The 23622-nt window shown below is 41.8% G+C and overlaps 1 protein-coding gene across 1 annotated transcript in view; it reads right to left on the reverse strand.

Moving 5' to 3' along the window:
• Window positions 1-23622, reverse strand: part of COL6A5 (collagen type VI alpha 5 chain) — an 80924-nt gene that overhangs the window by 38656 nt on the left and 18646 nt on the right. The window contains exons 7-23 of the mRNA XM_011385030.1: window positions 21471-22046; window positions 19403-19743; window positions 19209-19290; window positions 17096-17238; window positions 16442-16534; window positions 14248-14301; window positions 12435-12506; window positions 12064-12090; window positions 11912-11956; window positions 11759-11812; window positions 9592-9654; window positions 8530-8595; window positions 8067-8120; window positions 4539-4574; window positions 3961-4023; window positions 2395-2457; window positions 1279-1341 (exon numbers count right to left, since the gene is read on the reverse strand). Of these exons, the coding sequence (XP_011383332.1) occupies window positions 1279-1341; window positions 2395-2457; window positions 3961-4023; window positions 4539-4574; window positions 8067-8120; window positions 8530-8595; window positions 9592-9654; window positions 11759-11812; window positions 11912-11956; window positions 12064-12090; window positions 12435-12506; window positions 14248-14301; window positions 16442-16534; window positions 17096-17238; window positions 19209-19290; window positions 19403-19743; window positions 21471-22046 (1895 nt within the window). The remainder of the gene's footprint in view (window positions 1-1278; window positions 1342-2394; window positions 2458-3960; window positions 4024-4538; window positions 4575-8066; window positions 8121-8529; window positions 8596-9591; window positions 9655-11758; window positions 11813-11911; window positions 11957-12063; window positions 12091-12434; window positions 12507-14247; window positions 14302-16441; window positions 16535-17095; window positions 17239-19208; window positions 19291-19402; window positions 19744-21470; window positions 22047-23622) is intronic.

The raw sequence follows: 23622 nt of genomic DNA on the forward strand, positions 1-23622 counted from the left end.
CTTGGTAAAACCAAACCTAGTTCCCACCATAGGAAGTTCTGTCCACCAGTTGGGTAGACTTAGGGTTCTCGGTGAGGGTTCAATGCCCAATAAGGAGATAGGGTATTGGAAACTAATAATGATTTCCCCAAAGGTGAGCAGAAAACATCAGCACAACTCAGGGCTGGACTCAGTTGTTACAGAAGAACTGAAGGAGTAGGCAAAGAGTGGAAAATGTGCTCCAGGGAAAGTTGTTAATTTGCCCATCCAACAATTATTTACTGTCGTGGAAAATAAACTGTTGAACATGACAGGTATCGTCCTGGTTGGAAAGACAGACAATTAGACAGGCAAACCTGGGTGATAAAATTCAGGGTACTATGGCAGCAAAGAGAAGGAGAATTTCAATTAGATTTGGTGGGGCTACAAAGCTGGCTACCTGACAAAAAGGATCATGGATGCTGAGGCTTGAAAGATGAGTTGTGTGAGCTGGAAAATGGATCAAAGGAGGAGTGAGAATGATCCAGGGGGAGGGAAAGCACTAGTTCGAAGCCTGGGGTCAAGCATGCAGGAGAAAGAGGAGCTACAAAACCTCAGAATTAAACAGAGTCTAACAGCAAAGGGCCTTCTAAGCTACTTTAAAGTCTGGAGATTTTCCTAAAGGCCATGGGGAAATTAAGACTAGCTACATAACTTGTGGGGTTCAGTGTAAAATGAAAGCACAGGTCTCTTGCTCAAATCTTAAGCCTTTCAAGATGGTGACAGGAGAGTATTAAATCAAGCATGAGGCCTTTCTAAGCGAGGCCTCCTGTGTGACCGCACCGGTCCCAGGCCCCCGAAGCTGGCTTTGGGACAGGGAGTTGCTGAAAAATTTTAAGCAAGGGGGTGGGATTCCAAATAGGCCAAGAGTTTGTTCTCCGATAATCTCTAACAGAGCCACTGCCGAGAAGGTAGGATGAGTTACACAGGGAACTACACGCACAAATAGATTTGGGTTCTGACACCTCCCACTCTTGGCCCAACTCTGCCACGGTGTGCGTTCGTGCATTCAGGAAATCAGGATGTTGAAGAGGTTTTTCAGTGTCGTTTCATGATGAGTGAGATCACTATGTCTCTCCTAGTGAAATGGGGCGGTTTCATGAAGAGGTAAGCAGTTACCACCCAATGGAAGGAAAAGAATATATTAGCAGAAAGTTGGTGGGTGGGTGATGGAATCATGTGAGGAATTAACATGGAAATCAAGAAAAGAATGGAAATAGTTTTTCTCTCAGTATTTGAAACCTATACGAAATCTATTACTTTTTTTCCCAAAGGTCCAGGTCTTCCAACGCTCCCTTTCGCTCCCATTGGCCCAGGAGAACCCTGCAAGGAAACAGGAAACAGAAATGTTTGTGCTACAGCAATTCTTAGAACACTCATTAGATAAGTTCCGCTTTCCTTCATGCCGTTTCCAACAACTCCTTGATGCCTCCTTAACAAGAAACCCAGCAACCCAAGGGAGATATCTGGGCTGAAGCCAGATGATTCAGGCTACAGTCCTGGTCAGAGGACCACAAGCCTTCATCCACAGGGATGCTACTGTCCATATGGGACCTTAGTGAGAAACAGAAAAGGTGCCTTTGACTCGACACACAATATTTCTGAATATGGCAAATTTGTTGTAATGCACAGATTTTGTTAGAACATAGTATTTTGCTGTCACTGGCACTTTTGTGCACTGCACCATGCACACATACAAAGCGGTATGCAGAATGTATTTCAGTTTCCCAATCTGAAATGGGTGAACACGTCTTTCACAAACATGCTAGGAAGATTACTGAGCAAACACAGGCATCCCTCGCCTTCTGAACTCTCACCGGCTGAGCTGAAGAACTGAATAGATTCAGAACATTTTTCATATGAATCCCTCACTATCCAAACTCTCATTCCTCACTGTTAGAAATTTGGGAACCAAATAGATTCAGAGGGTGAATTCAAAGTTGGATTTGGGAGTTAAATAAATTTGAGTAGTGAGGGATCTTTGTAAAAGCAATTTTAAATATCTGCAGTCAATGTAGATATGCACGGCACAGATACTTTTTAAAGGTTAGAAAAACCAGCCTAATGTATCAGGTTTCAAAATGTTCATGAGTCAGCAAGATTTGTATTCGTCCAAATGCTTTCTTCAGGCTGATGAAATGGGTCTGCACTTTCCAAATAAAACTCCAGTAAAGGAGAAAGAGGAGGGCTTATGCTATATACAAGGAATCTGAGCTGTGCTAAAAATTTGTCCCAAATTTTTTGTTCCAAGACAATCCAAAAGTGAAATACTTCCTATGCAGGTAATATAAAATAAACTACATATGAAGTTGTTTTTGAAGCAGGAGGGAAATAAAGGTTGGAGACAACTGACTGTAACATTTCTGAGTCACTCACCTGAGGTCCTTTGTGCCCCTCTCTTCCCATCTCTCCTTTCCTGCCAGGAATTCCGTTTAACCCCTTTTGTGGCAACAAAAGAAACATAACATAATGAATTCAATGAGAACTTACTTTCCTCATTAGTGCTTTTGAAACAGCCCCACAGAAAAGCAATGGTCCAACCCTTCGAGCAGCCTTCTAACTCTGAGATTAAGCGTGTGTTAAAAGAGGAATTGAGGGGAGACCCAGATGCAGGGGTGCAGATCTTATTATGGAATTCTCAGGCTGGATATAAGACCTTCATCTCTTTCTGAGAGGGAGGAATGAAAAAGAGACTAAAGGGAGAAATAAAACCCATAGGAGAAGGAAGGACTATAAAACCAACTGTCAGATGGATTCTTTTGATGGGGCGGGTTCCCTGGGCCAAAGTATTTTCAATGTGTAAAATACAGAGCAAAGTTGTTTCAAGTTAGCAGAAAGGGACATTTTAGCAGCAGACCTCATTAGGTATATTAAAGAACGTTTTCTGCCATATTTACCATCAAATGTATGGTTCTTATATGGTTCTCTTACATAGAAAGAAAAAAATAGAGCTGCTGGTAATGTTTCTCATTACCAAAGCACCAAAGCACCAGTTGGAAAATGGCCCTGGCTGCTCCCTACAAATGGTGGTTGGAGCCACTGGGCTAGCCTTGGTTCACTGCCTAAGTATTAAAGAGACCCTGGAGTAGTGGAGGTCACGTCAGCCCTCTCTCCGCAAAGCCTGGGAATGGATATCAGTTGATCCCACGACTAGTCATTCTAGAAGACCTGCTACCTTGTGGCTTGGGTAAGGGACTCCAGAACCACTCAAGAGAATCCCAAATTCCAGTTTAGTATTACTAATCTGAAACTTCCTAAAAGAAAAATGAATTCCTGGGAAGGTCTTAGAATGGACACATCTACACAGGTCTTTCCAGACCAGTTCAAGTTTAAAGTGGACTCCATATGGTGACTAAATATCCATGTGTTATGAAGCCATTCTCCAGGAATGACTAGCATCTTTCTGACACGGAAGAAAGACAGATATGTCCTGACTCTATCGCCCACATCACTAATGATATGACCAAGAAAAAATGCAAATGGCTCACATAAAGCCCTATTGGTGATATACCAGAAGCACTATCATCCTCTGTGGAGTTAGCTTTAGGTAAATTGAATAACAGTTTCTGATTCCTAACTTTCCTTCACGGCAGTCTGTGGGCAAGACCTCAGCTAAGGAAGGAAAACCAATTTGTTATTGATTACTAAGAAAATATTAAGGTCTTAATAATTCATTATTACTAACATGCAGACAAAATACCAGGTGAGCACAAGAGCATGCCTTTTTTCTATCAGTGAGCTGCAAATGTAAGAGCAAATTTGATGGAGCAAAATTACCCAGCTGCGATGGGAAATGAGGGATTCCAGGGACAGGTGCCATGGAGGTGGGAGAGGTAGATTACAAATTCTTTCTTTCTTTCTTTTTATATAGAACAGCCTGCCATCTTCCCATCGGAATAACTCAGCATTATTTATCAATATTTATGAAATATCCCAACATACCTGTGGGCCTTGTAATCCTTCAGCTCCCTGTGCACCTTTAGGTCCAGGATTTCCCGGCTCCCCCTGATGAATGAGAGTTTTCCGTGTTAAGGTTTTCTCCACATAGTTTCCATATAGATTTTCTCTTTAGAGTATCTAGTACTGCAGCACATAGTATACAGGTATTGTTTTGTTTTTCTTGGCTTATACCCTACTTTGCCCAGGATTTTACTCTTCCATATTGTCTAAGAAATGAAAACAAGGTTTTTGATTCTAGTAAAGAAGTTCGCATTATTGTAATCAATTCTCAAGGCATGCGAAAAGCATTCAAGTGCAAACATTTGGGATTACACGGATCCTCTTGTCTATGAAGTGTCTGTGGAGGAGGCTTTGCCTTAATCAGCCCTGTCTTCTTCCTGGCACCTGAACTTGAGGACACTTATGTTCCCCTCCCCCTTCCCCATCAGTGAGAATCACCTCCAGTGCCTTGCAATTCCTACAACATCTTTGTCAAATGCTCATTCATTACCAGTGCCATTTCAAGTGAGAATCTCCTTGGCCTCATCTACCAAAGAAAACAGGAAGTAAAGGGCACTCACCGGGGCACCATAGTGTCCCCTTTGGCCTTCTCTTCCCTGGAAGAGAAAAGGCAAAGTGTTAGTACATGGGCATTCTTTATAGGCAAACCAGCCTGTCTCATTCCCTAACAGACATAAGTAACAAGCAGCTCAAAGGAATGGCTTCCTCAAAGTACTTTCCAAAAATGAGTTTTCATACTAGGCACTTAATTATAGATTAACATTTGGGGGATTGACTGAAAACCAATCTAAAAGTCATTGTAGACCCAGCTCCAGCCTGACTAACACTTACAATTATCTAGGAGGCTGTTTGGAGAATCAAACCACTCTGAAGAACCTGCCTCTACCTTTCCTCTTTGACAAATCCCATAAAGCACTGTCTGCTCATCAGAGCCTTCCTGCATGAGACGGCCACATTCATCTCTCTCTGTCCTGAGCCCCTGATTGTATCTTGGGAGAGAGCAAAATATTGTTAGATACAGTGCTTCCTATAGGCTCACTGGGGGTTGTTTCCATGGAATTCTACAAGGAAGAAATGACTGATAGGGTCTGTTCGACTTTGTGTGGTCCAAATGGCACCTCCAGGTTCATCAGAGAAAATCTGGGCTGAGCTCTGAAGCCAAAATCTGCACCTATTCAGAAGTGATTTCAGGTTGCTAGCTCAGGTGCTCCACCCAGTGGCTATTTTTGCCACACGCTCTTCTTTCCAGAAGGTTAACCAACGGGAAGATAATTCAGGCCCCAGATCCTAACTTCTTTTTCCCTAAACAGCAATGATAAAGTCCGTGCTCTCGCTTCCCAGGCTAACACACCTGCCTCTTCGAGAGAGCCGTGGCACGTTTCAACCATCAATTTACTTTGTGTTGTGATGAACAACTATGATTACTTTAGGTACAAAACAAACACTTTTTAAAATTCTATTCATTCATTCATTGAGTCACTCATTGATTCATTCAGAAAGGTAGCCATGGAAATCATTTCAGAAACACTGCTTTTTTCAACTGCTCACTTTCTGAAGCTTTTTAGAATAAACTACCTGACCAAATATTAGCTCCACCAGGTTGGCTGATGATTAGAATTTCTCCATTGAGGTTGAGGTTGTGCCCCTTGATTCAGGCACTCTTTGCTTTTAAAATGCAAATACCCTTTGGGAGAAGTCACCCATTGTAACTTGTCAGCTGTTTGTACTTTGATATAACTAATAGAACTCTTGACATATGAAAGCAGAGAAGAAACAGTAAAGAAAGGTTGAAGTCACTGTTTCCACAATGTCATAATTCTATCCATTAAAAAACAAGGATAAAATAGCATTTATTCTGTGACAAACAGTATGCACAATGTTTAGGGGCGTGTCCTTAGAAGTCAGGCAATCTCTAGCTCGACCATTCCCTTTAAAGCCTGTGTGGCAAAGAGCATTTGTACAATAAACTTTAGCCAGGGTGATTAGGAGCACAGACTCTGGAGTGCAACCGTCTGGGTTCAAACCCCAGCTCTACTATTTATTACCTATCTTGATCCTGGACAAGCTGTCCAAGATTCTTTGTTTTCTCATTCGTAATCTGTATATAATAATAGTATCTACCCCATAGGTTTATCATGAGGATTAAATAAATTAATATTTGAAAGTAATCTGATCAGCACCTGGCATAATATAGATGCTATAAAACAGCGGTCCCAAGCTCTATGGTATCAGGGACCAGTGCTTCTGTGAGAATCTAGTGCCTGATGATCTGAGGTGGTGCTGAGGCGGTGATGCTAGTGCTGGGGAGTGGATGCAAATACAGATGAAGCTTCACTCAACTGTTGTGCAGCCTGGTTCCTCACAGGCCACAGACCGGTACGTACCCGTCTGTGGCCCGGAGGTTGAGGACTCCCGCTATAGAAGTATAAATGCTATTATTTATAAGTATTCTTTATGTGTGACAGGAAAAAAGCAGTAGGCCTGGAATGTGATTTCAAGTTCACTGATCCATTTTGGGGGGGCAACAGCTAGTACAATTATTAATTTATATAAATTGAAATTCTGTCAAACAAGAGGCAGTGTCTTAGGTTTGCTTGTGTTCTTAGAATTTATTGATCTCTTAAGATCCTCTGCCCCTCATTAAGAATTCTGGCCTTCACTGGAAAGGTGGCGGTGAGAGTAGAAAAGTTTACTTTTCTAGAAAAACTTACAGTGTTGTTTTATATCTACACTGCCTTACTTAATTCAGGAGAAAAGAGGTTACAGAGGAGGAGATGGGCAGGAAATTGTGTGAAGATGGGGGAGGGAGCGTGAGAGTTTCCTGTCCTTGGAGTGACTTAGAGTAATGGGTTGGTTTGTCCAAGCAGTAATCCCCTGCCGCAGCCCTAAAAGTTCTTTTTAAAAAGTGCATAATTGATGGTGACAGTTATAAAGCTATTCCAAACTAAAAGAATTTTCCCTTGAACAAAAATACACATTTATCTTTAAAATTTATAGCATGTGTTTCATCTTGCTACTCTCTTAATTCTTCTGATTCATTTTAATTCTCTTGTGTGGAAAAGAGGGCAAAGTCCCAAAGAATTTTACCAGAAGCCCTGGGAAGTCTAAGCCATCCTATCGTAGATTCTTTTCCTTAAAACTATGATTCGAGATAAAGAAAAAGAGGAGGAAATAAAACACATTTATCCACTATCTATCCCAGAGAGAAAGGCAATCAACCATAGCTTTCTAAGTGATAAGAAGATTCCAAATGGGTAAGAGAAAAGAAAGCCAAGTATTTTCCATTCTCTCTTGAACAAAATTTAGGGCCAGATCTAAGATGTTGTACATAATTCTCATTCTATGATCTCCATGCTAAGCGCATGATAAGGAGTTTCTAACATGTTATAAATATCATCTCTAACTTTAGTAGTCCACAGAGAGAAAGCGATTTCTTGGTTGTTCCTTAAAAAGAAGAGGAAATCCAATGTTACTGTTTTAGGCTTGATGTCACACGAGATGCTATAAAGTTACCCTAAGATCTCAAGGTTGCCACTGGCTTGGGCCTAACTGCCAGTGTTTTGGTTCATTCAGGAAGAATTTATCTATGATTCTTTTTTCCCAATGGTGATATATGAAGAGTATTTACCCAGTTCGTAATAATCTTATTTAAGCTCAAAGATGCTAAGCTACTCGAGGAGGGCTTTTGTGTTATTGACTCTCTTCAAAAGACATTCAAAGTTTCTGGAAGGTAGAAAGAGACAAGCAAACTATGTCACAGAGGTCCTCAAACAGGGGCAATTCTGCCCCCCCCCACACACACACAACACACCCACAGACACATGGCAAAATATACACACACATTTGCGCGTCACAAAACGAGAGAGAAAACGCGACACGGATATAGAGAGAAGAGACACCGGAGACGCTGAAAAACACCCTCTAATGCACAGGATAGCCCCTCACAACAAATTATCCGGCCCAAAATGTCAATAGTGCCCATGTATCAGCCCTGGATCAGCCAACTCTGCAGCAAAAAATATTCTGAATGTCTCTATGGCATCTCCAAGTGATAAGGAGGGAAAATAAATGTCCACGGAAATACTTACCCTGCTTCCTCTGGGACTAGGACTGCCTTGTGCCCCTTTCTGTCCGGTACTACCCTAGAAATACAACAGTTCCCCAAGATCATAAGGCAAAATATTCTGAATAAATTACAAAGGCAACAGCATCTAAACCTCAAGCATCTAAAACAGCAGAACGAGAATGTCATGCTAAAATCTTTCTGGATATTAACACTATTGGGTATATATCCATATCTAGAGAAAAAAGGTATTGTAACACGCACTACTACTATCAGTTTTCCCATATAATACCACCTCGTAGAAACTTAATAATATTGTCCATGTTATAACCTACTACAGATATAAGGCTCTTTTAAACGTGAATTTAAGGGTGTTTGTTCAATTACAGAAGACTTACATATTTTACTAAATAATTAATTTAGATTTTATGAAAGCTTCAGCTCAATAACAGAATTAATCAACTCTCATGTAAAACAGATCCAATTACTTGTCTTCCTTGTTCTCCTTTGGAGCCCTTCTGTCCTTTGATGTTATTGTTTTGTCCTGGATTACCCTAGAGAAAGATTTTAAAAGTATTTCAGAATCAAGAAACAGCATCTTTATTTCTTTCTTTTTGCAAAATGGTACAATGTTCAAGTAAGTACTAAAGTTATTTGGATTAAGTGACCAGGGGTGTTAGAAAATCTTCCATGTTTGAAACTCAGAGTTTTTCCTGTTTAGAAAAGTATAGCTCACTGCCAGTGTTAACACCACACGTAGGAATGCTATGTTTTCTAGGATTTGACATTTCAGCGATCGAGAATTACTATAGTTTGTAAATGAAAATACCACTACTAAAAACAGAATGCTATAAATAGAATGCTGTCATTTGTTTTCAAAGACTATCAATATACTAGAGTGATGTGAAAATAATAATAAAAGTGAGATTTTTTGTGGCAAACTTCGGGGGTAGGTTAGGACTGTAATCCATGAGTTACCTCGGGGTAAATGCTGCAGAGACAAGTGCTGCCGGCAAGTATTCTCGGGTCAAACAGGAAAAGTGTTAAAAAATGAAAGTAATATTTCCCCAAGTTTGAAGGGGACTTGGTGATAAATGACGAATTATAAGAGTGCATGCTAAAGCCATGATGAATTTCCTCTTTGTATTAGCAGTTCACTGATGCACTAGTCCAAATTTGCTTGTGCCACTCCCTCAAAGATGCATCAAGAACCCCCTGTAATCAAGTCTGTAAATAGGAAATCTGCAAGATCAGAAGGCCAAACAGCAAACCTATGGGAATTCAACCCCTTCCCCGACAAAGGAACTTGAAAGTCTCAACACACCATAAGGATGAGTAAGATGGAACTTTAGTTCCCAGTTCTGAATTTTTAATCAGCCTAGATCAGATGCAGACAGATTTTTCCCAAACAAATATAAGCCTTGGTCAACCTAACTCCCTCACTCTCAAGACAAGTCTTTGCCTACAGGTTAGCAGGAGACATTAGGGAAAGGAAATAGAAACTGTGGAGCAACTAGAAATTCAGAGCTAACTGGGCCCTAATAACTTACAGGATCCCCTGGGAAGCCCTTCTCCCCATATCCCCCAGGGGGGCCTCTGGAACCTGGGCTGCCCTGCAAAAAAGAAAATGAACTTCTAAGTTAGCTTGTAGGAGGGTTTTACAATGATATTAAAATGTCAAGAGTTGTCTGTTGGGTTTTTTTAAATTAATTAATTAATTGATTGATTATTTTATGGTGACATTGGTTAATGAAATCCAGTAAGTGTCAGCTGTATACTTTAACAGTAAGGCATATATATATTTACACTGTGTGTTTATCTCCCATAGTTAGATTTCTTTCTGTCACCACATATTTGACCCTCCTTACCCCATCTACCTGCCCTGTCCCCCCACCTCCTACCCTCTGGTAACTACTCGCCTATAGTCCTTGTCCATGAGTAAGAGTCGTGTGTTTTAGGAGGCGAGGAAATTAATCAGACAAAATGATTCACATTCTCCTACTTCAGCCAGGTTCCCTCAGACTTCTCAAGCAGGACTAAGTCTAGTTTTAAGCCTATGGTCAGGATCTTCTGTAGTGAGGCTGAGAAATGGGAAACCATCTCATGGTCTAGCATAGTGCTGTCTAATAGAACTTTTGACAGTGATAGAAATATTCTGTATCTGCACTGTCCAATACGGTAGCCACTAGCCATATATGGCTATTGAGCACATGAAATGTGGCTACTACAACTGAAGAGCAGAATTTTTCACTTTAATTAATTTGAATTTAATAGTCACATATTGCTTGTGAGTACTGTCTTGGACATCCCAGCCAGTCTAGCACCTTGTGACATCTATAATTAAATTGTTCACTGGAAACCTCCACAGGAATGTTCCATTGTCACCTCAAACTCGACTGTTTCCAACTAAACTTGCCCAGGCCAGGATGCTTACAGGCCTCTGGACTGACTCCTCATTTCATGCTCCTCTGGTCACTTAGATCTAGATAGAGGTCTTATGTCCTGGATCCAGGACTAGGGTGAAATAAGCAAGTCACCTAGTGTGCAAAATTTAGGGAAGTGCTCGCTCTGTGCACCACTTCCTGGATGAGTGCTTCTTTAAATTTTACACCCTAGGAGCTCACTCTAGTCTGGGCCCTGCCGTGTGCTTAATATGTCCTGTTTCTGTTCTCCCTGTCTTTGCTTAATTTGAAAGCTTCATCACTTCTCACTTTGACTGTTACAGATCCACCCCTCATCTTTGTCTTGTCTCTATGTCATCTCCAATACAGCTGCCACACTATCACCAAGTAATATTTCTAAAACTCAAGTTAAATTGCGATCTCCTGATTAAAATCTTTCAAAACCTCCCCACGGCCTAATGGTTAAAAGCGCAACCCCTCCTCATGGCTCACCAGCGAACTTCCTGATCTCTTCACCCCCACCTCTTGAACCTCACCTTCCTCTACCTCTACTCTAATGCTCACAACAAGCAGAACAACTTGCAGTGCCCTGAAGCCTCTGTCTTTGCTTATGCTATTCCCTCTGTCTGGAATGCCCTTCCTCCATGCCTTGCTAATTCCTATTCATCTTCAGCTCAGGGACCATTTCCTCCCAGAAGAATTCCTGAACTCCCTCCCCATCCTACTGAGTTGGGTGTCCTTCTCTGGGTTCCCATGTAGATGCTTGCAACATGGTCCCAGTCACATTTGCTACTGATATGTCTGTCTCCCCAACTATACTGTGGAATCCTTGAGGACAAGGACAGTGTGGTTCATCTCTGATTCTTTAGGGTACAAAAAAACATAAAGGCAGAGCTGCTTGAAACCATGTTAATGAGTGTTGAAATGTATTGAAAATTTTAAGTTTCACTGTGACTTGCTATCTCAAGGCCACCAAAATAATTTTGTCTCTTTCTTTTGTTTTTTTATTTTTTCTGGTACAATCAAGAGAACATGGAAGCTGCTGACAGGCAAAAGCATTCATTTTCAAGCTTCTGAAAAACATACCCATAGAGGATCCTTGCATGCCTTGCATTTTTCCAGCGGGAAATTCCTGAAAATGACCTAGTCGCCCCCTTGCCCCACCTTTGGAAGGCAGCATCTATTCAGTGGTAACAGGCCTTCATTATATGGTTATGTCAACTGTCAGTTTTATGCCTCATAACCACTGACACGCAGCAACTAAGACTGTCTCTGTCACCAAGTTCTCCTGCTCTGATGTATTGAAAAGTGTTACCTGGGATCCTGGATCACCTTTTTCTCCCTTTTTCCCAGGAAATCCATGAAAGCCCTAAAAGAAGACAAAGAAAACAAAATTCCCATTTCAAAAATATATATATATATCAGCCTTACGCTGATCTTATGGTACCTAAAGAAAAAAATGGCTTGCCTCTTCCCCGTCGACTCCATCAATCCCATCGTCTCCCTGTGCTCCCTGGGAGACAACAGCGGGCAGCAATCAGTTCAAAGGGGATCTCGGTTACACGCTTACAGGGAAAGTAATCCCATGAGAAAATTCAGTTTGAGGAGAAACTATAATACCTTATATCCAGAAAATCCTTTGGCTCCCTGTAAAAGAGTGAACATTTCACTGACATAGCAAAGACAGAACGTGGATCCTGTTGGAGCAGGAAGGGGCTGCCTTCCTACAGGGAGTGACTGTGTATTTCTTTAGTGGCTTTTGGACTTACAATCACAAAGAGGTTACATGGGGAATTTGATTTAATGCTCAAAACTCCTTGAGATTACTAAGAAGAGAATTAATCTGCATATGAGGAACCTTACATGTAATTGGAGAAAGGGAAAGAGGGAGGGGGAAATGGAAATGAATAAAATGATGGAGGGAAGAAGCGAAGGACAGAGGGAGAGAATGTCGTAAGGAATTTAAAATAACATCTCCAACAGAACCTTACCTTTTGACCCTCCTGCCCAGGACATCCTGCAATCCCTTTATCTCCTGGGGGTCCAATTTCTCCTCGGCTTCCCTGAGAAAAGATACCCAAACAGGTATCCAAAGTGATTCTTCTACCGGAAGCTGCCAGCAGTTTACTTTTCAAGAGTGAAGCTAGCTACAGCACATGGGTACTGGGAGCTTTAGATAAAATCTCCCACAAACTAGTTCGTTTAACTCTGTTTTTCCACTCTAGTCAAACATTTTCCCCGTTAACCTCCAGGACTTCCTTTTCGATCCGCGATCACACAAAGGTGCAGGATGAGCTCAGCTGCTTCACTGCCTCAGACAGCATTGCCAAAAGTTCGGAAGTCACCTCGCTTTCTAGCCACATTTCGAACACTCCGGAAATACACACTGGCCCTGACATCTTGCCCAGGGCTTTAATGCTGCCCTGGAAAAGACAGCATGGCTGATGATACAGAAGCAAGTCAGTGCCAGAGGACTGGAGCTGCATAGAAACAGTTGATGGGGAGTGACAGTATTCCAAGCCAGAGCTCACTGGGAGGCCCACCAAGTTAATGATCTCCAAACTCAGACCATCCATACGAGGAAGAGAACTCAATGACGTGTGTGCATCTCCCATAAATTCTGCTTCTCCCAGGAAACACTTAAATACAGGTAAATGATAGAATAAAATGAATCTCGAGAGAAGGACAATGTTGTGTTCCTTGAGGGCAGGAACCCCTACCTGTCTCTTTCCCCATCGTGTCCCTTGTGCCTGGCTCAGAGCTGAATGCACAGCAGGTGCTAATGGTTTGCTGTATGGATAAGTAAATTTTTAGCAATTAGCTTAATTCTCTCCTTCCTGGTAGGTGAAGGGAGAAGAGATTTTCCTTTCTTCTGCTCTGCTTTTTTTATTCTGAGGATTATTCCCAGGAGAGCAGGAGGCCTCGCCCATGGCCGCAGGCTGCTGAGAGGTACAGGAATGCTGAGGATTCCCACTGACTGCACTCCCAGCCAGCTGTGGGCTCACAGCAAAACAGTAGCTTGACACTAGTCCCCACACTTAAAGCTCTCACCTTGCTGGCTTAGTGGGCTCCAAGACCCTTCTACAGGTACAGGGTGAGTGACTTAAAGCACTTTCCTTAGTGGTCATTTTGTAAACTACAGTCTTAGAGGAATTTATAAATATTTACGGATGAGGAGACCAAGGGTCAAGAAATTGAGTATCTCGTTCGGGTTTCACATCTAGGTCCGCCTTTGAGTGCCTGTCCAAAGTCTGTGCTTATAACCACAACTTGCCGCCTAGATACTTCTTTAACTTTTCCCACCCCCAATGAAGCCACCCATGTGGTTTCAGTACTTCTAAATCCATTTTCAAAATCTGATTGATGAACGGAGTGAGAATTCTGATTTTAGGGTCAAAGACTGAGATTAAAAAACCTCTGCATACCGTGTAACCATGACGCCACACTTTAGAGAGTGCTCTGCCTGCTTCCTTTTCCATGTACGCAGCACTGGGCTTCACGTCCAAAGAGAGCCCCTCGCAGATAATCCTGATTTGCCCTTCATGGGGCAGACAGGAGCATGCCCACTTCCCTGCCACTGATAAAAATGTGCCAGAAAACATGTAGGTGAGCTTGCTCCTTCCTTCCTCCAGAAAACAGGTTTAGCAAATGCCTTGTGATTCAGACAAGGAAAAAGGAAAAGAAAAGCAACTCATTTCCCCCCCAAAACTGCAAAAAACCCCACCTACCTCTTCTGTAGGAAAATAAAGCTTTCTATGAAAAAGGAAATCAACAAGTGTAGGGGGAGTGGGTCACAAAACTTACAGGGCTTCCATCCTCTCCCCTGTGTCCTCTGCTGCCTTTCAGACCTAGAGAACCCTGGGAAGAAAGAGAGAAAATTAAATTTTAGCTATCTTCCATCAATTCAAACTTGTGAAATCACTGGGCAAGATGAAGCCCCTCCCTTCATCTTGGTGGTAGTTTTGGCAGGTGTGGCTGTGGGTTTGGGGAGAGTCTCACAACCTCTGGAGCTGGCTTATGATCTTGCGCTCACCTCTGAAGCCCGCTGCAGAAGGTGGTCCTCCTGATGCCTACAGGAGGCTGACTTTTAGAACTCACCCTGTAGCTTTGGGTGGCAGAGCCAGTGCTGTGCCTTGGGGATTTGCAAAAAGACAGCAGTGGCCACCACAACTCTTTCAGCAGGCAAATTCAATAACATTTCCAAACAGATCATTTTATTTTCTTCTGCTTTTTTGAGAGCTCAAAGAATAAGGACTTCTCCCAACGAGTTTACATGTTTTTGTTATGATCATCTCTCCTTCTGCCATGTGTGGTTTAACTGCCTCATGGCTTATTTGTGGCAAGGATTTCATTTGAGGTTTGCTTTCTTCTTCCTCCAAGATGGTCCTAGCTGTCTGCTCAGCGATGGGGTAGGGGGAGGAGGGTGATCTTGGAATATAACTCTAAAACTGACCTAAGCAAAGTAATGAGAGAGGAAACTGTGCTAAACAAAACATCATAACTCAGTAAAAAAGTCCAAGATTAAATTATCCTTCCACAAACATGAACAACACAGGACTCAAGAGCAAGCATTGCACTTGATCTCTTGAAATAAAACAAACCAGACTCCTTTTAATTGTGATATCTAAAACTCATTTGAAAAAGTACATAAAAGTAAATAAAATATAAAGATACAGCTAAATTATTATAAAATGACTGTCTGTGTGGCCACCACCCAGGCCAAGAAATAGGACATGGCTGGTACCCAGACACAGTTGCCCATGCCAATCACAGACCACTCCCCGCCCCCACCCCAGGGAGCATACTACTGACTTTTAGGAGAATAATTCCTTGCCTTTTTTAATACTTCACTACTTAATCATTCATCCTTAGATGAATGATTAATTTTGCCTAGTTTCAAATTTTTTATAAATGGAATCATATCTCATGTACTTTTCTGTGTTTTGCCTTTTTTGGCCATTACCGTGTTTGTAAAATTTATTCATGTTGTTATTGGTAGCTGCAGTTCATTCATTTTCATCACTTTAGATCATTCCATTGAATAAAAATACCACAACATACTTATCTATGCTATTGTTGTATACTGATCTTTTATAATTTGTTTTTTTTTTTTTAAAAGGACTACTAATCTGAAATGCTATGCCCTTTTTGCAGTTCAATCACGGTCCATTGCTGGTGAAGTACAACTTTCTCTACTATTTCTAACACCTCTTGCCACCTTTTTTAAAAAAATGTTATTAAATTTATTCAGGTGACATTGCTTAATAATATTATATAAGTGTCAAGTGTACAATTCTATAATACATTATCATCTATAGATTGCATTGTGTGGTCACCATCCAAAGTCAAGTCTCCTTCCATCACCGTATATTTGACCCAGTTTACCCTCTTCACCATCCGCCCCACCCCCTTTCCCCTCTGGTAACCACCATACTATTGTTTGTGTTTCTGAGTTTCTCGTTTGTTTGCTTGTTCATTTGTTGCTTTCTGTTTTATATCCCACATATGATGAAATCATATGGTTCTTGTAATTGAATTGGAGAAGATATTTGCAAACAATATCTCTGATGAGGGGCTAATGTCCAAAATATATAAAGAACTCATACAACTCAAAAACAACAACAAAGAAAACCAATTAAAAAATGGACAGAAGACCTAAATAGACACTTCTCCCAACAAGACATACAAATGATCTCCTTTCGAACTGTCTAAAGCAGGTACAAAAATATAAATTGCAAAACCAAGAAGCAACATCACAAAGAAAAAGGAGTAATTCTTAATAGCAGTCTCAAAATTGCACCCTTCTGAAAGAAAACCAATAAAATGCAACTAAACCATTAAAAAAACTAAACTGGCTGCTATACTGCAGAAGTCACGCGAAATGTCAAAGGCAGTTATATCAGCATTAAATGACCAAGGCAAATTCAACTACTCAGTCTCAGTCCCACCCCCACCAAACTGAGGCCCATTGAGTAAACCATTTGCAACTGAATGACACCTTTGAGCCTTGTAGTCCTTGGGTCCCATGAGGTCCTGGATTCCCTGGACACTTGCAAAGTGTACAGCAGCACTTTCTCTCTGCAATGTTTCCCTGGAAAAAAAGCAGACTTGAGTGAGCAACAATTATCAAGAACTTCATTACATAAGAACCGTATTCACACAAATTATAATCTACCACCTCTAAGCCCATGCTCTCCCATCAGGTGAGTGGATGCAGAGAATAAGAGGTGCTTTTTAACTTAACACTTTAGAGAGGATGCCAGTTAGCAACTGTGTTGGCAACATACCTTCTCCAAGGAAATGACCTCTATTTTTAGGAAGGACACAGGCCACATAGATGGCCACAGGCCAAGTGTGCACGAGACAGTCTCTTGTTTCCTGGAATTTCTGCAGCATAAGCAGGTGGGGGCTTTTTATTTAATTAGGGGTTGGTTGGTTTTTAGTTTCCTATGCACTCATTTGGTGAGATATCGAAGGATAGAAGGGCATGCAAAAACCAAATTAGATGCTCTGCTCTTCCACACATTTTTATATACTAAAGACCACGTGCTGAATTTAGGGCGAACAAAGCAGTCTTTGGAAATACTCATCAAGATTCCAGTTTTGTTCCCATGACATTTTGAATAACTGGATTTTTTGTTCAAAAACTCACCAGATACTGTGACAGCATTGTGCCCAGGTCTCTATTTCCAATGTTCAGGTGAGTCCTGTAATCAAATCCTTTTCCAAATTCAAAGCTGGAAAATTCGTCATGAGAAGTTGTGTTTAGGGACACTACCAGCAGAGCATCAAGTCCTAGGCAACAAAACAACACATATGAAACCAAAGGAATTGTACATGGAGAAGAAGAAAAGCTACTCAGTGAACAAGATTCAAAGAATCAGAAAGGGCAAAAACAGGAAAGAAAAAATATAAGAGGAAGCAGCACTCATGACGTATGAAGAACCCAACAGCAGGTTTGCCTAAATTTTCAACATACACACTAGGCAGTGATCCCTGACTTTAGCATGAAATCTCCCAAGAAAAAGTATGCAAGAGAAACTACTTGCATACTTTTTCTTTTTTAGCATGAAATCTCCCAAGAAAAAGTATGCAAGAGAAACTACTTGCATACTTTTTCTTGATATTAAACACTAACAAAATTGTTTAATATCTCACCGCCTATTTTAATGCAATTCTTAGGCATCTGAAAGCAATTTTTAAGAAAGGGCATTGTTCTTGTTCAACCTCAGAGTTTTTCTAAATTTTACTGAATGAAAATTAATGATAGTTCTCAAGTCATCTCTACTGCCAAACACCCCTGGGAGCCCAGGCCTGAGAGCCTGAGGAAAGCCCAGGGTGATTTCGGTCTCAGCTGAACTCCTGGCCATAACCAGTTCATTTACTAATTTATTCACTCATTTATTAATTACTATATTCATCTTTTCATTAAACGAATACTTGTTTATTAGGAGCCTATCATGTACTAATCATTGCACCAGGGATACAGATGAATAGGACAGGTATGCTCCTTCCCTTCACAAAGGTGTAGTCTACTGGGGTGGACGAGAATCAGAGAGTTGCTCTGACATGTGGTGAGTACCCTCAGAGGAAACGTCAGGGTGCTATGAAACTTAAAGGAGAAGCTCCTAACTCAGCTTTGGGAGATCATGGAAGGTCCTGCAAAGAACTGATGTCTAAGCTGATACTAAAGCATGAATGGAAGCTGGTCAAGAGAAAGAACCAGAGAGGTAGGAGGTGGAAAGAAGAACTGGGGAGTAGCTGAGAGTGGGAAGAATTCTAGGCAAAAGAAAAGAGTATGTGCAAGGACTGGGAGGATGGTGCTGTGGAGTTCATTGGAGGAAGAATGGAAAAGGCTCTGTATGCCTAGAACACAGAGTGAAGAGTAAGGCTGGCGTGGGGAGCAGGGCCAGATTCTGCAAAGCCTCACAATGGGCCATACAGTGGGAAGTGTCGAAGGGAACTGAGAAAGGAAATTGACACAATTCAGCAATAAAGCAGGACATTTTGTTGCCCCTAGGGAGGTCGCCCATGAAAGCTGAGTTCCAGAAGCCAGTGTGGGCCTACACCCGGGAAGTCTCAAACAATGTACCCCATCTGAAAATCAGTAGAGCTTCCTACCTCTGCATGTTACTCTCAACTTCTACATTTAGCTTCCGGCTCAGCCTGAAACTATAACATGGACAGGGACTATATATTGAGAAGTGCTTCTCGAAGTCCATGTAGCTATCTTTCACATGGAAAATCAGAAATAATAGTAAGTGTTTTAAGTTCTCCAGAAGCAGAATCTGAGAGGAGTTTGTGCGTATGTGCTTAACTGAGGGAGGGAGAGGAGGAGGAAAGGGAAGGGGAAGTTGTAAGCAAGGATGTGTCTCAATAACGTCTTCACCTTGGCCTGATTCATGAGGGACTCTAGGGTGTAAACTATCAGAGTTGACCCTGGATTTTTCTATCTCTATATCATTGATTTCCCCACTTCTACCCCAAGATGGGATATGGCACAGCCCCACACCCACTCCAAGCATCAGGTCATCATCAGTCAAGGCACACGTCTGTAGAAGGTCACAGGTATAAGCACTCGACCATACCAAGGACAGCATTTGGGGCATAAGTGTGCAGGCTGGTCAAGGGGGGTTGCACAGGGTATCAACAGCATCTGCCACAAGTAGCCAGACAGATCCCAAGATCTAGAGCACCTGAATAGAGTAGAGCTTTGTTCAGCACATTCCATGCTTCATTATTTAAATTTCCAACTCAGTACATACCTGCTTCTCTGAGCCTATCCGACTGATTTTCAAGCATTGTGATGCTTTCACCCCCAAGGCCATCTGAAAAGATGAGTAGCACCTAGACAAAGAGGAAAGCAGAGAGTGGGATGTTGTGAGAATGAAATATATAATTGGGAGGGAGAAACACGTGAAAGAATGTGAAGATGGGAGATAGAATGGGACGTGGATACCTGTCCTCGGGATGCAGATTTATCTTCAAACGTGTCCCACAGTGACTGCAAGAACTGTGCGTTCAGATGAGTTGGCCCATTGACGGTGACTTGCAGCAGGCTGTCAAATATTGTTTCCTGGTAGATTTGGAACTTGGCAGGGAATTCTTGGTCATTATTCACCTTAAAGGCCACACTCACGTGCGTCTGTGCGCCTGCTGCACAGCTCACACCCCTGATGGAGGTGATGTCCTCTATGATGCCTGGGAGGTATGATTTTAGCCGGGGGTGACCATGGAACAACTGCTGCCCCAGCAAGTGAGTGGAAATGTCAAACCCGACCACTATGTCCACAAAGCAATCTGGAGACCAAGGGAAATAAGGCCAGATTAATGAGTAGATTAATGAGGTACAAGGAAGGGCAGACCAGGCAGAAAAAAGAAAGGAGTCATGACCCAGGGCTAAAGGGTCTCAAGTACCCAAAAAGTGTCCATGAAGGAAGACTTAAGCTGCTCAAGCAACATATGATGTAGATGTTTCTCTAATACAAGTTCTAATTGCAATTTGAAGTTCCAATCATGATTTAGTCTCATTCTCGGTGGCTGGCTTTCTCTTTCTCTCTCTCTTTCTCTGTGTGTGTATGTCGGGGGGGATGGGGGGAAGGTTGTGCATGCACGCATATTTTCTTCTTGTAATGATGACATATTATGATTCGTTAACTCATATTAAATATTTGAATTGTCCTTAGGGATTATTTAATACAGAGGTCAGAAACTCTCAAATGGCTGCAAAGGCCAGGTGGGTAATGTAAATAGTCAAGGGGGCAGGGAGTGAAGAAAATAAATGGAGAGCAATGGCCCATCTGTTCACTGTTCAGTTCTAGCTGAGAGGAGCCATGTGGGAAAGGGGACCCAGTATTGTCAGATCATCTGATTTTTTCAAAGAAAAGCCTAAAATCTACATTTCAAATGTAAACATCTCCCATTTGTAAAAGCTGTCAACTAACTTAACAAGTTGTCCATTCTGGATAGGACAAACACAATTCAGCCACAAGTTGCCATTTGGTCACCTCTACCCTGTCTACTTGCTCGTTTTACACATGAGGAGACAGCGGTTCATAGAAGTTGCTGCTGCTGACCAGAATTAGACCCCTGGCTTTCTGAGTCCAGCCCCAGGGCTCTCTTTACCACTGTAATCTGCCTCCAGGGTGAAAGATCTGGAGAGCTTAGAAAGACAACACATTATGTGAAAGAAGTGGCTTCAATCATAACAACTCCAGAAATAGAAGCACTCTGAGGAATGTCTACGTGTGTTATGCAAATTCCACAAAATGTCATCATTTACTGCTGCTTCCTGTTGCGCTGTCCTCCCAACTCCCAGCTCTAATTCACAGAACCTGAGTCCCAGATGGCTGCTCTCAGCTGGAGCTGAACAGTGCCATCTGCACCAGACGTCTGCTCTCCGTGTATTTTATTCATTCCCTGCCCTTTTGACTCATTTACATTACCTACCTGGCCTTCACAGCCATTTGTGTTTGTGTTCTCTGGAAATTAAATAATCCCTAAGAACAATTCAAATCTTTACTATGTCATGATTATATGAATGCCATCATTGAAAGAAACACATGGCCGCGCGCACACACACATGCTCACACAGACACACACATACACCGAGTCCCTTAAGAAATGGTTTAACAAAGCTAAAACAGAAAAACTTCTCATCAGCAAATGTATATTTTACTTACTTCCTACTAGATACAAGGCATTGTTCTAAGACTTCCAGACATGGAGAGGTAGAAATAGGAGACTGAGTTCCAGGTGCTAAGAGGGGCATAAATACTGTATTGCAGTGAGGGGACAAGGTTGACCAGAAAACACAACCTAGGGCCTCCTCCAGTCTTTGCACCCTTTTCCTTATCTCTGAGGGAGCCTGACTGATCCAAAACCTCCTGGAAAGAGAAAAGAGGTCTATTCTTACTGCACACTATGTTAAAAATATGTTTTGCTAGAGCAAGCCCATAAGACATCTTGGGAAATGGAGAACTAGGAAGATGCAATTAAATAAAAACAAAGAGCAAGGGAACACTTACTTGTCTTCCCGCATCTCTGGCAGATATCCCGGACAATCCTTTTTTTCACCTCCACATTCTTTAATTTATTAAAGTCTTGAAAAGTGATGATTTTTTCAGAATTGCCTGCTATCGGCAGAAGCTGTTCCTTATGAACAGGTCCTATGCCCAAAACCAGGATACAAATTCCAAGGTCTCTCAGGATTTTTACTGCATCTGCCACATTAGCCTGGGGACCCCCAGATGTGATAACAACCAAAGTTTGAGGGACACCAGCATTTCTTCTCCCACCAGCGGATGGATGGAACATAACGCTCACTTGTTTAAGGGCCAAGTCGATTCGTGGAGGCCCTTTGCTCTTAGCGACAGTTTGAATTCGAGTCTTCCACTGGATTTTACTCAGAGAGTTGTCCAACTCAATAATTTCTTGGTAGCGGCTCCCAAACTGAGCCATCCCAATTTTCATTCTTTGAGATTGAATGTCAAAATTATCAATTAAGTCTGATAAGAAAGTTGTCATGGTTACAAATTCTGAATCAGATACCATGTCAGAGCCATCACAAAAGAAAATCACATCAGCTTCTTGAATGTTACAGGCTGCAATTGGAAAAAAAATAATTTTCCTTATGAATCATTCTAAATTTTCCCTTTACTCAAAGACTTAAATTGCTTTACTAAATACCTGCATTGGTAGCAAATTGAGATAAGTTAACAGAAGAGAGAATCACCGATTGGCCCTCAAAGAGAAGGAAAAACAGCGAGAAGGAGAAAGGTAATAGATTTTGTTTCTAATTTTAATTATTTATATGATTCATTTGAAAAGACAACAAAAGCTACTCAGAGAAAAAGTTTAAAATGTTTTGGTGTACAACAGAAGTTAATATTCACGACCGCCTTATGAGGAATTATTCTAATTTCAGATACAGAAATAGAATTCAGAGGCTAAGTGACTTGCCTAAGAATACATAATTACTGTGCAGTGAAGCTAGTATCTGGACCTCTCAATCTTTTTTATTCTAAACCCAACATTGTTTTCTATTACAAATTTAAAAAAATAATATCATCAGCCAAGTATTAAAACTTCATGGGGCAAGCGCTACTGGCTAGTAAAGAGGGGCTGGGGGTCATCTCCCTGAAGTTCAATGTGAAAAGTATTAAAACTTCATGGGGCAAGCGCTACTGGCTAGTAAAAAAGGGCTGGGGGTCATCTCCTTGAAGTTCAATGTGAAATGTCCCATAACCAAGGGGGATGATCTACGCTCAGTTCCAATCAAACACAATGGCTGTGGTCGGGGCAGCACTAAAGTGATTTAAAAGGTAATTGAGACAACAGAATGCCCACTATCTCACAGTTCCTTGTAAGACATAGAGATGGGTTACCCAGATAGACCTTCAAGGGAGGACTTGCTGCCTGGCTATGGAAGCGTGGTTAGCAGACAGCCTCCAGCTGCCAGCTCCTTCAGGGTCAGTTTCACTGCAGAGGGATGCCTTGCCAAAGGCCATGACCTTCCTAAGGCATCTCATATCTGAGAATTAAGTGAGAAGGGGGTAAAAAGACCCAGTCCCAGTCATTTTAGCCTGATGCTGGACAACTCGAATGGGCAACACTCACTCCAGAGCTCCCTGCTGGGATTGAAGCTTTGTCAAGCAAGCATCATTGTTTTGAGTTCTACTCCTGCCTGTCCTGCTTTCCCCTATTCTTCTACAGGTGTGGATCGCTAATAAAATTCTGGTATCCCAAATTCCATCTTAGCATCTACCTCCAAAAGGTAGGCATGGGAGGTAAGAATAAAACAGTCTCCACATTCCTAGGAGAAGACCATAGTCCTTGCAGTTTACTAGACTTGTGGGGACCCAATGGTAAACAAGAGGCCAAGCCTTCCCAAGGAGCTCATAATCTTCTGACAGATACAGATAAGAAAACAGCAAATATATGTTAAGTCCTACCGCCAGAGAAACAGAAGATACAGGAGTCGGGGAAAACAGTGGAGACACTATCAGGTATTGAGTCAGGAAACTGGCAAACGAAGGCTGAAGTGTGACAAACAAGCTAGATGTAACCAGGGGAAGTGGTGGGCTGGTGTGTTTGTGGTGGGTAGAATGGTGCATGCAAAGATGTGGAGGAATTTTTAAGTGACAGGAGAGATTTTAAAGAGGGGAAGGGCAATAAAAT

Source organism: Pteropus vampyrus, unplaced genomic scaffold, assembly GCF_000151845.1.
Source record: "Pteropus vampyrus isolate Shadow unplaced genomic scaffold, Pvam_2.0 Scaffold1, whole genome shotgun sequence".
Lineage (NCBI taxonomy): Eukaryota > Metazoa > Chordata > Mammalia > Chiroptera > Pteropodidae > Pteropus > Pteropus vampyrus.